Source organism: Pipra filicauda, unplaced genomic scaffold (assembly GCF_003945595.2).
Source record: "Pipra filicauda isolate LSUMZ 115617 unplaced genomic scaffold, ASM394559v2 scaffold262_size1072369_pilon, whole genome shotgun sequence".
Taxonomy (NCBI): Eukaryota; Metazoa; Chordata; class Aves; order Passeriformes; family Pipridae; genus Pipra; species Pipra filicauda.
Genome location: NW_024104379.1, coordinates 427,889 through 444,229, shown reverse-complemented (window position 1 = coordinate 444,229; position 16,341 = coordinate 427,889). Strand labels below are relative to the sequence as shown.

Here is a 16,341-nt window from a genome sequence, read left to right as displayed (position 1 = left end):
CCCTGTCTACCACTATCCAACTGCTCTTGCTTCTTGCTAAAAGAAAGTTCAAAGGCATTCAAAACACCCTGCAAACAAAGACATTAAAACATTAAAGGTAAATTTACCATAGCATTCCTTGAAAGCTTCAATATTAATAGCGGGGGGTTGGCACAGTTTAGTGAAAAAATTGTAAGTAGAGGGAAGAAGTTAAGTCACACAGGAGTTGCGATAGGGGCAATGAAAGGTTAACATACATATTTAGGAGCAAAGTGATTACAGTAAGTTCACACAGTATGTAATCAAGAACTCCCACCCCAATAGACAAGATTACTTACATAGATCAGTCCTGAGTAGTATCTCTCCTTCAAGTTGTGAAGCACAGAAGCTTCATTCAGGCACGTCAGCTCTGCCATATCTTCTACTTTAGAGAATTTCGGGGGGTTCATCTTCTGGATGTCATCCTTATTTACTTTCACTTTCTTCCCATTCTCTGCCAGTTCCACGATAGCTTCATCTCCTACTTCTTCCTTCAGGCTAGCTGCCTCAAACCCATTCTTCTCTGAAGGAACCCATACCAGCTTCTTAGCTGCCCAGTCAGCCTGAGTCAAGGGGTTATTAATGATGTTTTTGTCCACATAAAGGTACTTATCTGCATCTCTTTGCGCCATTGTGGTTTACAACTGGGGACCTGTGAAGAGAAGGGAAAAAAAAAAAAAAAGGATATTTTTAAAGCCTCAAGTTGCCTTGCAAATTCCTAGTGGCAGACAGGCACATGCTAAGTACTCTGAATCGCTGGTCATCAGAGCATGCCTCCCCCTCCTTTAGTTTCATGTTAGTAAGCACTGCTAAAGTTGTCAAACTTCCAATAAGGTCAAGGTTTTGCTTGCCAAGAGGATGAAAAAAACCCAACTAGCAAGCAGTTTTAAAAAAAACCCCTACAACACAACACTGACCGTTAAGCATTTGGAAGCCATTATTTGGCAGAAAAGAGAAAGCACATTAAAGTGCCAAGTACCAAACAATTTGTGCCAATCCTCATAGCATCAGACACTATGTCAGTAACATTCAGGTCAAGATTAGCCCTTCACTGCTCTACTTGGTAGAGATATTAGCTCAGGAATATAATCATAAATGTTTAATCAACACTTTTACTTTGTATCTCCTTCTTCTGATAAGCTATAAATCAAATACCATAACTTGTTAGAAATGCCAACTACCAGTCTAGACAATGAGGCACACTTCGCTTCTAAAAGATAGCAATAATTTGAGGACACCAGTTAAGACTGATGTTAGATACTTTCCATCACCAGCTTAGTAGTAATAGCCAACCCACCAGTTTCTTTCTTTTTTTTCTACATAACGTTCAGTAGGAAAACCCTTCAAGAGAGTAACAGAATAAATCTGTGTTCAGGAAATTTTACAGCTGAAAATCCTCTAATGGGAGCCTTCTATGAAGCTGTGGTCAGACAGAGGAGAGAGTTCCACCCATACAAGAGGGAGACAGGCAGCATGCTCGAAAAATGGCACCCCAGATTCAGTGTTTCATCAAAACCAGAACACTACCGCCAGGGATTTTCCAGTTTATAAAGCAGCAATTTTATTAGTGCCATTCAGGAATTCTTTCAATCAGAAAAGGGCTGCATGCGTCAAGGCTCATTAACCATGTAACAGCAGCCTCTTTACAAGATCCCATAAACATAGCTTCTTGGAGCCTTCCTCACAAAGATACCAGTGTCCTCAATATATGTTTTTCATAACTTGGATAGAAACTAGAGCTCTTTACCACCTAAAGAACAGGAAATGAAAATATCAATACTCATGTCATAGAAGGCTGTTAGGATCTATAGGGTAACTTTTCTACTGAACATACCCATATATACAAACAATCCAGCAAATCAAATAAGTGAAGTTTGACTGGAGGTAAGTAATGGCCAGTCTTCGCGAGCGAAGATTTGGGAAAGGTCATTAACCCTTCCAGCCTGCGCAGTGGATTTTTTTTAGGTGAGACACAGCGTGCGCTGAACTGAGCCCACCCTTTAGTCCTGAGGTTCATCTGCCGGGGCCGAGCAAAGCTTGGACAGTGGCAGTGAGGTCCCCAGGATGTAGGTTTGTTTAGAGTGACCTTCTCTTAGGTGGATTGCCTCTTAGGTGGACTGGAGGTACTGCAGACAAAAAAGTATTGAAAGCAGGAGAGAAGCAGCTCAATTCCCAAAATATGCATGACAGTAACAATAGATGTTGAGTCCCAGCATTAGCAAGCAGTGAATGAAGCCAGAAAAACATCAGCTATAATAATGATGGGCACAAATGCCCACACCAGCCATTTGTAAGCATGTAGGGAAATTCCTTTCAACAAATGTATTACCGTAGGTGGGATGTAACTTTGTGTCAGAGACTGTATGGTTAGCTGTATATTCACAGTCAAAAATTCTTTAGCAAATAAAGAGAAAATTACTCTATAAATAATCATTTCCTTTAGCTTGAGTTTAAAATCTGATCTAAGCCTTACTGGATATGCCAAACAGCTATCCCACACTTTACCTTGTCTTTCCTTGCCCACAGGGTCCCTGACACTTCCACCTCGATCATCACAGTGGTCATTCTCAGAGCAACTCCTCCCTGGCTTTTCATATTTTCCCTGAAAAACTAGATTTTAATGGGTACATGGTGAAGAGATTTGTTGCAGAGCTAAGATGTAGCAATCTGGAGGCTGCCATTAAAAACTGCAGCTGTCGGGAGAGCTTCAAGACCACCCTACAACATCAAGCCTGACAGACTATATAGGAAATAGAGAAGACTAACAATGCAATAGAAGATATTAGGACTTCATGACACTGCAGAGTATCATCTGCAGGTTGTGGTCAAAGGGTTAAAAAAAGGGAGTGGAGGGAAGGAGGGGGAAAAGAAAAAAAAAAAAAGAAATAAATATTCAATTGTGTCCAGAGTTGTATCAGGTTTGGCAAGGCAACAGCTGTGCTCTACCCTCCATTACACAGTTTCCTGCCTATGCAACTCCCAGAATCTAACCAGTTGCCTTTTTTGGCTATAATCAGGCAGGACAGAGGCAGTATGCTTCAGCTAAATTCAGTTTCATCATTTCCTGAGGAATCCTAAGTAACCAGCCATCTGAAGTGTCCTACATTACACTGAAACATATTCCTCACTTCCTTACTGCTAGAGTAAATGCATTCACTATATCTTGGAGATACATTCCAGGACAGAGTAATTCTTTTTGGCTAAGAAATATATAAGATCACCAGAAATCTTTCCAGACGTAGCCCCAGCCAGTTCTAGATCTGAAGAGAATAAGGAAAGAAGATAGTTACAGAGACAGTAGTCAAGTTCCTTACAGTAGGAGAACCCCAAATTATCTCGCATACAAAAGGACTGTATTCTTCAACCAGTAAGGGATCATTCTATCCGTTTTTATTTTCAGGACTGAAAACAACTTTTACGCTAAGAGGAGAAATAACCTAACACAGCTATTCTAAAATCTCACCAAACACTAAGCTTTTGAAGCTACCAATTAGTAGTGAGGAGATTCAAAGAGAGCCTGCACCCCAAACTTGAAACAGACTTGAAAACTACCCTATTGCATGGCAGTGGCAGTCTTTTTATCACCATCTTTAATCAGTCTTCATATGCTCCAGAACAGAATCATCACGTACTAGAAGTAAAACACTGGAGGCTCATGGTAAGATAACATGGCATTAGTGCTATTCTCGAGGCTGACTTCTAACCCACAGGGCGTCTAAACTAGCAATACCACAAACCAACCATTAATTTGTCTTCTCCATAAGAACAGTACCAGAGGAATCAGATTCAGCAAGTTCCATCTTACAGGCTCCTAAACTTATCTCCCTACCTTATGCTGCATTTCACTGGGCATTTCTAAAAATCCCTTAAGTGGTCAAGGAAGGAAGCAAGCCCAGCAAGCTCTTGTAGCCTTACAGCCACTCACAATGAATGCAAATCATTGCCATTTTAGGAACAAATTAGGAAGCAATTTGTTTGCCTGGTAGTTTGCATTTTGGGTGTAGATAATTGTGCAGGGCAAGGACATTTATCTTTACATGGCTATTGTGCAACTGTCGGATGAGAATACCGTTAACAATATTCTTTTTGATGCAAGACCAGTCTACAGGCAAGACAACCAAAAAATACAGAAGGAAGACAGACCATCCTTGTTTTGAGTTTAAATGCCTCCTTCCTAGTATTGTTTCCAAAAATGACATACTACAGTCACTTCCCTGTTAACCCAGTGTGTTCCCTTATTGTGGTTCGTAGCAGCCTGAGGAAGAGGCTGGTCAAACTTTGCTTGTTTTCCATTATTTCAGGAACCAAAAGACATTCTTTGCCATATAACTAACTACATAGTTGCCATAAAGATGCCATACAGTTACAGATAGAGGCAAAGGTGTCTCCTGTTATGAACAGGACAGGACCAAGACATAACAATATGTAGTCCCACCTTAAAAAAAAAAAAAAAAAAAAAATCAACCCTCACCCCCTTTTACATACATATTTTCCAAGAGATTCTTTTGAGAGGAATAAGTTAAACACTGGTTTTAAGATGACCTGCATTCCCTTTGAACTAGGCAGAATTATCCAAAACCCTCACTGGAATACAATCTTTTGCCTTAGTCTTCTGCAATTTCACAGCCTTAAGGCTTAGGTTATAAGACACTTCACACACTCCCTACATAAACCTGGAAACGAACACGTTATCTAGCTTGGAAAGCTGCCTCTGCTGTAAGGTCCAGTGTTTTGCAACTGCTAGAAGCATAGAACATTACCTGTTTGCAATTTCATTTTCCAGAACTATTTGTATTACATCCCCCCTCCCAACGTTTACTCTGTCAGCAGCCACAGTATTGTTCTAGGACTGAGCCACTGCTCAGTAAGACGAGCTTGGGCTCTGCTAAACTCTGGAGGTAACAGCTGAAGTAGAAATAGGATCAATATATTCAGAAGAGTATTATGGCAACAGTTAAAGCATCACGCTTACTACTGGCTAGAAAAGAGAACACTTCCAGTTTGAGTTACCTGAAACACCATTAAAGTAGGGATCTCCACATTGTTCTTTTTCAGCTTCAGGCTCATTCTTAGCAAAGATGCATTACTACATTGCAACAGACAGCTTTAATCACACACTATTTTCCTATTTTAATGAATTATGAGAAGTTTGTGAAATTGTCTGTTTCATATCCACCATTAAGGTACTGTTATAAACTTCATGTGATTTCACATAAAATGGTCCCCCCACATGGTTTGTCTAGTGGTCTTTCTGCTAGCACTGCAAGAGGAACAACCCTGAAGATCAGTGTGACAAAAAGAATGAACAATAAATAGCAAACGTTTTTAGACTACAACACATTAATTTCCCTTTTTTCACAGGGTTCACATTTCAAAAGGATTTCAGGAACACAGTTCTCACACCACTTTCCAAACTGGCTTACCTGAGGATGCAATACGAGACAAAACACCCTTTCACAGAACAAAAGGAATGTACACCATTTCTATAGGCAAGACAAGACTTTTACACTAGAAAATTGCAGCACTTCTGGTCACTTACTGCCCCACTTCAGTTACAACTCAATTGCACTCAGTGAAAAAACATAGTAGACTGACACTTCGCAGTTCCATGTCCCAATATGTTTATGGTAAAGAAAACTGCAAAGTTTGTTAGCCCAAACTGCTCCAATGTGTAAGTAACACCTACATAAAAACTGAAGTCTGAACCACTAAGGGCAAGAAATGAATCACAAGCGGGAGGCGGAGAAGAAGGGAAGGCAAAAATCTGGCAGGAAGCTGAACTGATGGACTGGTTATAGCTGCTTATTTCTCAAGTTCAGTACATTGTGACACACCAGTGCTTGATGCTTCAGACTGAACTCAAGAATCACGAATCTTGGTTTTCCCACTAGAGAATACATCAGGCAAGTACATGAGTTGGCAATTAAAACTCCCTCACAGATAGCCCTGGAGCTGAAGGCACTGAGCTACCCTTTTCGTTCAGAATGCGGTGCTGCCACGCAGACTCATTTTTTCTAGTTCAGCTTTATTTGGGATTCATAATGAGTGCTATCAGGCTTACTGGAGTTCACTGCTTTCCTCTCTAGTCACCGTCTGACGCACACAATACATTGTTGAAAGACTTATTTCACAACTGGAATGCAGATTGCTGGCAATTATTGTTGCATATTCAGTTTGACTGTAGTGCTGCCCAGACTTGCCAGCTACCCTGTTTATTACTGTAAATTAAACTCAAGGTAGAGCACAAAAGTGCCCTCTCTGTATGCAAGGGGCTCTAAGAATCAAGAAGAAGGAATCTAATTATCTAATGTATAAATGATCCCTGTATTGCACAAAAGTGACCTACTGGCCAGACTACATGTAAGACAAAAGAAGTTGAAGGGAATTCTGTATCTTCCAGGTGACCTAAAGGCACCTGACACACATCCTCAGAACACTGAACGTGGGATAAATGTTTCTCAGTTTCTGTGTGTCCATCTCTCCTCATCAGCTGCCAAGCACCACTCTGGTATGTGTGAAGCAGCACTTGCATATATTCCACTGTAACAGCTGACAGAGGAGATTTGCTCTGGCAGCTGGGACTTCCCATGGCGAAGTGCAAAGGCCACAAAGCCCTGTGCAAGTAAGACATTGCCCTTACATGCTAGTCACCTTTTCTCTTCACTGGGTTCAAATACAGCAAGACTGTGAGAACAGAAGCTACAAGCACATGTACCTGTAACATAAACCAATACCAACCTGAAGAGGCTACTTTTGGGTACCAAAGAGTGAAAACAGGGTAGTACAGGCTTCACCACAGGCTATAGAAACACAGAAACAATCTTGAGCAACCACAGTGCATACCATAAAGTAATTAACCACTGTAGGTCATGGGCAAATAAGGCCTAACTTCCTTAAGTTAATGCTAGGGAGTATATGCTTGCCCCTATTTTAATTGCACCTTCTGAGTTCAGTGAGACACCAAGACACACTACTGTGTAGATGGCACCAATACAGTTAATCAGTTCTATGAAGCTTGTGCACATTGTTTAAACACACCAAACACTGATTTAGGAAGGGGGAGGGTAGCCTTCTGTTGATTTCAAATCCAGTCTTTAGCATGACAAAGCTAGGCTGGCTGCCACCCAACCCCATTCACTTCGAATAAATATTCAAAGTTTACAATCCTGCATAATACACTTTCTGCAACTGTTGTTTCTCATTAGTGCAAGTACAGTACATGCCTTCTCAGCAGAGGAGAGAATTCCTCTTACAGAGACAGTGTGCCCACAAGGAAAACATTCCAGGGGGAGAACACATTCTTTGTGACCACTCAGCAAAGTAATCCCACTTAAGGAGACAGCTGTAGTTCAGAAAACTGCAGCCCATCCCTGCTGTTCAAGCTGTTTTGCTGGAAGACTTGTTTTCAGGAGGCATAATGGCCTGCAAAAGTTCTGATCAGGCATGCAGAATTCCCTAGGGACATCGCATGAGAGAGGGAGGAAGAGCTTGGAAAGTTTCAGCCTGTCCTTGTTACCTCAGGGTCACTTTTCATCTCTTCCCTAATATTCTGATTTAAGGCTAAAAAAGTATCTACCAAGAACTCTGAGGCGCTATGTAAGGTAGCTCTACATACTTCTATATCAGTTAGCACTCCCTCTCATCTTTGTCAGTGCCAGGTTTCAATTCATTGCAATAGGAAACAAGGAATAAAACAATTACACCTAAACACAGAGAAGAAAAATATGGTTCTGGTTCACCCTTTTAGATGCAAATATGTAGCATGTATGTGGCTAAGACAAAGTCATCTCACAGGAACAATTACTCTTGCTTACATTAACAAACAAATTGCTTTGATCCCAGCATCAATACTACTAATCTTCTTCCAGCCCATACTGGAAAGAACCAAGAATCGGTGCAAATACATCTGCTTAATAATTTTTGAAAATATTACGTTTACATTGTAGCAGAAGGTTCTCTAGACACTTACGGCTCAACCTACTGTGCCAAACTAGGTCTGTGTACAAACAGCTTTCTGCTACATCTCATGTTTTCATTTTTGTTTCAGATAGCTCTGCTCCACTATTAACAGGAGCTATGGGAACGGTAGGCAAAAACCCTGGCAGAGAGAAATCTACCACCTTTACAGGGTCCAAGTTTGATTCTCAACTTTTCCAGCTGTACCTAAGAGTTCATTAAGGAGACCTACCTCTCTGTTTATGACAGTGATCTTGGAGGTGAAGGGCTGGAAAAGAGTGACTCTTTCTGGACATGAGAACAACAATAACTCCTACACTGAAGAAAAACTTACATAGCCTTTAAGTTCCAGAATGTATAAGGAGGCCAGATTGAAAATATTTATTGATTTTTTATTTTATTATTTATAGAGCATAAATATCACCTTCAAGATAGTCTGAAAAACTTCATAATATTCAGATTGTGACATTTCCCTATTGCATTCAAGATCTTGCATAGCTCCATGACTCCTTGCTTAGCTCTCCATCATAACCGATATTCCAGAGAAAGCTCCAGTGCAGCAGAGCACGCGAGGAACACTTGTCTGGTCTGTACTCTTCAGCCTCCCACTTGTCCTCTGGTTAGCTTGTTGCTTTCCTGACCTGTGCTTTCTTCCCTAAATGTCAAATATATCACTCTTTAGAAAGGAACAGCATTAGCAATCTCTAATTTTAGTAGTCACCCAACCGTGCCCTCCTGTCTGGATCTGCTGAAGCACTGATTTCTGTGTTAGAAGAGAATAAAGGACTCATCTTTTAATGTCAAATGAGTGGTAAGAAGGGCACCTGAAGTAGGAACTTAGTTTGAGCTGTTATAATCATGGCTATATGGCTTATAAAATTCTCTCTATTCTAGCACTACAAGAAAAGACTTCTTTGGAAAAAAAAAAGAAAATTATCTCCTTCTGACAGGAGACTGACATACTATGACATTCCATGGTTCCAGTATGAGGAAGCAAATAAAATTTGAAAGTTTCCAACAAAGTTTTGCTTTCTGGCCTAATAAGATAAAAAACAATATCAGGAAATGCTGACCATGGAATAACAAAACTGCTTCATGTGTTTCCACCACAGTTAATAACTTTGTTCACAGCCATATACACTACAGTGCTGTGGTGGTGAGGCACTGGAACAGGTTGTCCAGAGAAGCTGTGGATGCCCCATCCCTGGAAGTGTTCAAGGCCAGGCTGGATGGGGCTCTGAGCAACCTGGTCTAGTGGAAGGTGTCCCTGCCCATGGCGGGGGGTTGGAACTGGATGATCTTTAAGGTCCCTTCCAACCCAAACCATCCTATGATTCTCTGATATTCTTCCCCTTATCTACATGAGGAAAAGGTGAACCATACAACATGCTGATATTTATCAGTTAAATCTACATCAAGTTTTTTTAGTATTAAAGAACTAAAATCTACCTATATAACCCTGCCCATTACAAAAAAAAAATTAAGATTTTGTCACATAGAAGATTACCTCCCACTACGCGGAGGAAGAAGATAAACTGCTCATGCACACATATATGCCTGTGCTATGCAGACAATACATAGGTAATTTTTAGAAGTTACAGCAGTTTGTCTAAAACTGGCGATCCTTTTTTTGCAGAAAAATTATGACTAATACATCTTCCTCGTCACATTTGTGTGTTCTCATTTTACTTTTCCCATCATATACTGCATTAAACTTGGGAAGGGCCATTAAACCAATCCATAATAATTTACTGCATAATGAAATGTCAAAGACTTTAGTATCTGCTATAAAGATTCATACTGCAACATAACCAGACAATAAAAGCTAAGTGAGCTGGTTTAAGTCACAAATCTTAAGTCACAGTTTAAAGAGAGTCTTTCTGCTTGTAGAGAAATCTTACTTGGTATTCATGCTTCCCTAAGAAAGAAAATTCCCTTTGTCAGTAAGCAGACACGTCCGTTTGAAACACAGCAGTTTCAAGTATCCAACTATTTGATTATTTTACATAGTCAACTATATACGTGCATCCATACTCCCATTTATTTAAACAATTCTGTAAGGTCTGAATACATTTTATTTGACGACAAAAAGAGACAAACCCCATCGCTATCTCTGAACAACAGGGAAAAAAAGACATCTGAACTACAACTATGAGGAACAAAACATATTAAGTGGTATTCTGCTAAAAAAAAAATAGATTCCACTAATACAAAAAAAATATATTTCTTGAACTACTTCAGATGCATTTATAAGCAAAAAGTAATTAAAATTGTTTTCTAGATGGTTACCTGTAATGAGGAATTTATTAATTAAACTGCCTGTTTCTGGATAACTTCATCTCAGTTTCCCCCCTTCTGAGCTGTTTCACTAGCTGGTAAACACACAGCTACTCATCCTCACAACCACCCAAAAAAACCCCAAAGAAAAACGTCAGTATCTTTCTCTACATTTAAACTATAACTGACATAGAAAAAGAAGCCAGAGAATATTTTTCTTCATCACATTTAAAAAAACCCAAACCTGTCAAAAATCAATTTACCTCATCAACCAACTAGTTCCAAGTGCTTAGCCAGAAATTCTCTAATCCAGTTCACTGGTTTGACTTCAGATTTACATTCAGTATTTGTTGTGAAGTTCTTACATTTAAACACCATATATTTGTTCTATATCCTAAGATGGACTATCAATTTAAGAAAAAGAAACCCTATCAACGAAAACTAATTTGTACTCAGATGTTTCAAAATAATTGATTTTATCAATTCTGACACAGAAAGACTGGAATCTCTTGCACTAAATGCTAAGCAGACCTACAGGTTAACAGTCCCTGCCAAAAAGAGCTTACTCACTAACAATTTACCTACAAACTAATACTACAGATGTTTTAAGTCAGTCACATCTGGAGAAAAAGAAGCAACTGAAATTATTTTTTTCATTGACATTTGGTTGTAGGTTTCCTTTTTTTTTTCTGGAATATTTAAACCCACTCTGTCACTGAAACGATGGGTTGGTTGCTGGTCACGACCAACTTTAACCAAAGTCAAATCCAATGTAGATTAAAAGAGCCTAAATTCAAGTGAACTGGTGAAGTCTTCAGCTGAAAAGAAAAACATAGGTGAATGTTCTCTCATCACTACAAACAACAAAAAGGGAAGTAAACTATCACAAGAGCATGCTTTAAGTCTTAGATTTTAAACAGGAAGCTGCCCAACAGTAAAAAAAACCCCAACTCTGACTGCACAGAACTGTCAAAATTGAGCTGTAAAATTTCCCTAAACCTCTTTTCTTACAAGTCTGAACGCCCACTTGGCTTTCAAGCAAATCAGAACTCCAGTTCTGTGTTGAGGCATATATCACAATGGATTTCCTGCCGAGACCCATTAAAATGGTAGTTCTTGATGAATAGAAGTATTCATCGGTTAAGGAAACTTTATGATACAGATTTCCAAGTTACATTTCCCTCAATATATTAATTATTAGCTTATTAGCTTTACTGAAATCGCTCATACATGTGGTTTTATTTACTACTGTCAGTAGAGTCAGCATTAAGAGAAATTTAAATTTCTAATCATGAAGACAAGCAGAATCCAAACCCCATGTACAAAACTCTAGAGGCACAAATTTCATAAAGAGGTCACCGAGTCAAACCACAGTATGCAGAGTTACATTTCATTATACCTCTCCGCAACCAGCAGCAATACATTTGTAGGACTTGTACAAGAAATAATTTGCAGTAGACAAGTATGTTAGATCAATTTTACATTTTCCACTTCGCTATGTTTAAAAAGGGCAGGATTTAGCAGTACTAGCTCCAGAAGTATCATACAATGAAATCAGTCACAGTGCCATCACCAGAAAATTGTAGACACTACTAATTCTTTAGACTTTTTAGGATGCTCAGAAAGGCAACATCTTGTGATGAACAGTAATAGGCCAAAGGATCATTAACTGAAAACACGGACTAGTCCATTACACTGAACACGACGGGGCTGGAGTGAGGTCCGAAGGTGTTAAGCCACTACAGTGGCTTAGAACTGCAAGACAAATTGGTGTTGAGATTATTACTTCAAGTACTCAGAACAAGTTCTCACAGTCACTGAAGAAAAAAGTGAAGCGGATAAACCATAATTAAGATGAACTTGTAAACTGATGCATTTAATGTAGTTGGACAACACCCATTTGCATTAGCTTCCAGGGCAGAAGTTGCATTTGTGTTTTTTGTCTCATCATACTCTATGAAAATCAGATTGCTAGTTTCCATCTCTTTCTACGCTAGAAAACTCAATTAGAACTATGGTGTGTTTAAACGGAAAAGAAATTTAAGGTACAAGGTCACCAAGCCACCATTAAGCTAGAGCAACTGCCAGCAAAAACAATGCTGCTGTAGGCAATCCTCTGCTATTATAGTTCTGTTCCAACCCACAGAAGACTTAACGTCAGGCATACAATTTCTCTACTTAACATGCAAACAGCTCTGCCTCAATTACAAACTAAGAAAACAAAGACTAATAAGATATTTATACAAGAAATCAAAGACAAAAAATGTATGTTAGAGGGCACCGAGTGCACTACTGAGTCAAACCAACAAAAATATATTAAATCACACACTGAAGATTAAAGTTTTGGACAGTTTTAGTAGATGTGCACACTAACTCTGAGCCTCTAAAATGCACTGTAGTCATCAGTTAACTTCAACACGTTACCCAATAACCCGAAACTACCACACAAAGAAGCAGATGTAGTACACAGAGGTGGGGGATAAGATGACCTTAGCTTTTATTTCCCCTTTCGGTAAACCCTGCATTAACTAGATGGGTTCCTGTACCTCCCATGGGTCCACTTATAATCTCACCCTATTAGAGCCACACCAATCCACAAGTGACATAAATCTAGACAAGACACAGGCCTAGGGATGGGGGTGGAAGCAGAAAACTAAGCAGAATCAGCTCAGAAATCACAATACCTCTGACACGTGTCCAGTCTCCTCTGTTCAGTATCCTGGAGATTACCAGAACAAAACCTGAAATTTTGGGTATAAATAGACTAATCTCCCGGTAGAACTGAAGTATATTTTCACATAGTAGTTGATATACATGCACTCCCTTGTACCTATATGTGAACAGTCTAACAGAAGACTCAGTTGTGAACTATTAATTGCAAACATTTAGTACATTATTTTTAAAGGCTTTCCAAGATAATAATGGTTCACATTTTCAAGATAGTTTGTTGCAGCGGTAAATGCAAGTCTCACATTTGCAGCAGATACATTTGCAGTGCCATGAACTGTTGAAAAAAGATTTAAGCACCTGTGGCATCTGACTCCACCACAGTTTTTAACTCAAAGAAGAGTAGTAGAGCTACCACCCGCTACAGTTTGAACACTCTCCAACATTTTGCATAATACCAAAATAATGTGCCAGACAACACAGATTATTTCAGCCTCCTAAGTGAGAAATTCTTCCAATTTCTTTCCTACAACTTTACTGACAAGTATTTTTTCATTATTATTACCATTACTTCTAATTAGATTCACTTAAAATATTATGGTGCAGCTCTCACAAGTTATTTGCCAACTTAAAATGTTCTGATCAAAATCTACCTAGAGGAAATAATGAAAAAAAGCTTACTCTTTATCTCTTCAGATGAAAGTCTCATCCTGGCAACTTTTTTCCAACAAACGCTTGAAAGAAAAAAAAAACAACCCAACCCAGAACCATGGTAGAAATATCCTAACAATCTATGCAAAGTTGAATAAAAGGTCTTCAGTTTCTACACTCATTCTTCTGGGGCAGACCGAACTTGACTATTAAGTCTTCCTGTTTACACAGAAACAGACACAGGGCTACCCAGCAGAGCTAACACTGAGGTCCAAGAGCCTTCTCCAGAGATCTTCCAAATTCAGATCTTGTCTATACAAGTCAAGCAATCAAGAGATGACACCATATTCCAAAAAGAATCACATAACTCACCAGCTTGGTGCCAGTCATACTCACTTTGACATTTCAGGTCAGAAAATATGAGAAGTTCTAATCCCCCATTCCCAGCCACTGCTACCAATTTTGCAGCTACCTTAGAGTTACAGAAAATTTTGCCTGTCCACCTCTGGAAAGACAGTGTACACACTACGAATAAGTGCAATTAATAGAGCTATAGAGAAGAACAAATCAACTTAAACACTTCCACCTGACATGGAGCATCACAGAACTGCTGCATGATTTCATTCTAGTTATTTTTATAACGTCAGATTAGTACACTATCTTGTGTTTACAGAGTTTTGTTAATTGGGATTAGTAACTTGAAAACCTTTCTGTGCTAAATGCAGTCCCACTTACATTTATCAGTTGCTTTCCCCTCACTATAACTTCCTAGTTTACAAAATACTCGTTTATCTCATTTAAACTTTGAGAGCACCACAGTTGCAGACACTGCATTTATGGGTCAATACATATCTGCACCAGGATTTGCTATTTTCACTGGAATGCCATCGATAAGTGAACTTAGTCACATGTGACCTAGTGACTAATTTCAAAAGCATTTTACAGAAGCAGTAACTGATTAGAGGGCTGTTACTTTGGAGTTAAAACTTTACCATAGCTAGCCTTACAGACAGGAGATGTATACAAGAGCTAAGAATGTGTAATTTAATCTTCCAATCCACGGTTCAACAGCCTCCACGTAAGTTACCTTGTATTTCCTTCCAGCGAAGGGCAGAGGCAGAAAAATCATAGATGGACTTTGACCTGCAGACTACTACAATATCTTTACAAGCACAAATATCTTTGAAGCAAAGTTTTTTTATGCATTACTTGAGAGATTTTTTTTTTAGGAAGACCTGCTCACTTAGAAAAAAAGTTTAGGTTCTTAGTTCGCTCTGATGGAGTTTGGCTCAGGACATCATGACGTAGGATACAGAAGAAAAACCTATGGAAGAACAAAGGTGAAGAGCACAAACAGAGCTTCAACAGGGAAAAAGAAAGAAAGAAAAAGGGGAAAAAGAGGAAAGAGAGGAAAAGAAAATGGAATTTAACAGTCACTGCATGCAGTGCTTGCTAATCAATGAAGTTTACTTCTGAAAAATTCCCCTCTATTACTAGAAGTGTGTTATTCCTTTAAAATTCATTTCACCCTGCGTTTAGGCAAATTAGGAGCAATGCTCATTAAACCCACTGGGCAGGCGCCACCCTCGGGGGCTATGAAACTTGTTACTTTCCACACCTACGGGAGGACAGGCAGGTAAAAGATACCACTAAACGCCGGAGAACTTTTACTCCTCGCTTGGAGGTGATGCCTGAAAGCACAAGCTATCTGCAAGAGCTCTCAGTGCAAGCTTCATCTTGCCCTGTCACTCCCTCCCTTCCCTTCCTCCTCCCTCCCTCCCTCTCTCCCGGCCCAAACCGAACGAGGAAGTGGGGCCGGGCGGGCGGAAGCCAAGCCCATGGCGGTGTCTGAGGAGGGCTGTCAGCCCGTGACTCAGGCTGCTGCCCTGACAGCTGTCCCGCCGGCCCCGGCCCGCTGCCCCCGCGGCGCGGGCACCGGGGCACACGCACCGGGGGAGGCGAGGAGGGCACAGGGGTCGGTCCGGGGAAAAAGCGCCAACTACCCGCCCCACCCCAGCCCACCCCACCCCACCTGCGGGAGGCCGGTTCGCAGGGAGCGGAGGGAGAGCGGTAACTCCTCAGGCACAACGCGACCGGCACGCACGGCCCCGGAGGAGAGGGGGGACACGGGGAGCACCCCGGGCACGGCAGGTCCCGCGGGGACGGGGCAGGAAAGAGGCGGGACAGCAGAGCCCTCTCGCCCGGCCGGACAAAGAGGCGCCAAACCCGGCGAGAGAGGGAAGGAGGGAGGGAAGCGCGGCGCCAGGGGCGACAAACCGGAGCCACCCGCGCCCACCGCCCCGCCCGATCGGCTTCACCTGAGCCCGGCTACGGCGGAGGGAGGGAAACGCCGCGGCGGTGGCGGCTGCGCTCCTCGCGGCGAGAGTGCGGCGTCCTCCGGCTGCGGCTCCTCCCGCGGCACCGCGACCGCCGCTCGCTCACCGGCACTGCCGAGCCGCCCGCCCGCCCGGGCGGGGCCGCCCCGCCTCCCGCGCCGCCGACAGCCAATGGCCCCGCCGCCCCCCGCAGAGTGACGGCCGCGGCGGCCAATCAGAGCAGGACCGCGGGGGCCGAGGAGGCCGTTGATGAGCCGTTAGCAACGCCCGAGCGCGCGCCCCGCCCAGCCCCGCCCCGCCGCCGCCCGGGCGGGGAGCGGCGGCGGCGGCGGCCTCGGGGGCTCGGGAGGGGTGGGCAGTGCGTCCGGGGCTCCCCCCGCCGGCCGCCGGGCCGAGCTCCCCCGCTCCGCTCTGCCCGGGCTGAGCCGTGCCGAGC

General features: G+C 41.7%; 1 protein-coding gene across 2 annotated transcripts in view; it reads right to left on the bottom strand.

Moving 5' to 3' along the window:
- The window catches only part of MYH9 (myosin heavy chain 9), a 71,141-nt gene extending 55,102 nt beyond the window's left edge, over positions 1–16,039 (bottom strand). Inside the window, exons 1-2 of one of the 2 annotated variants that reach the window (XM_027715077.2) lie at positions 15,888–16,039; positions 318–670 (exon numbers count right to left, since the gene is read on the bottom strand). In XM_027715077.2, the coding sequence (XP_027570878.1) occupies positions 318–650 (333 nt within the window). In that variant the 5' untranslated portion in view covers positions 651–670; positions 15,888–16,039. Of the gene's footprint in view, positions 1–317; positions 671–2,523; positions 2,608–15,887 lie in introns of those variants that run through there. The other variant, XM_039382246.1, reaches the window with a different exon arrangement.
- Between the last annotated feature and the right edge of the window lie 302 nt (positions 16,040–16,341).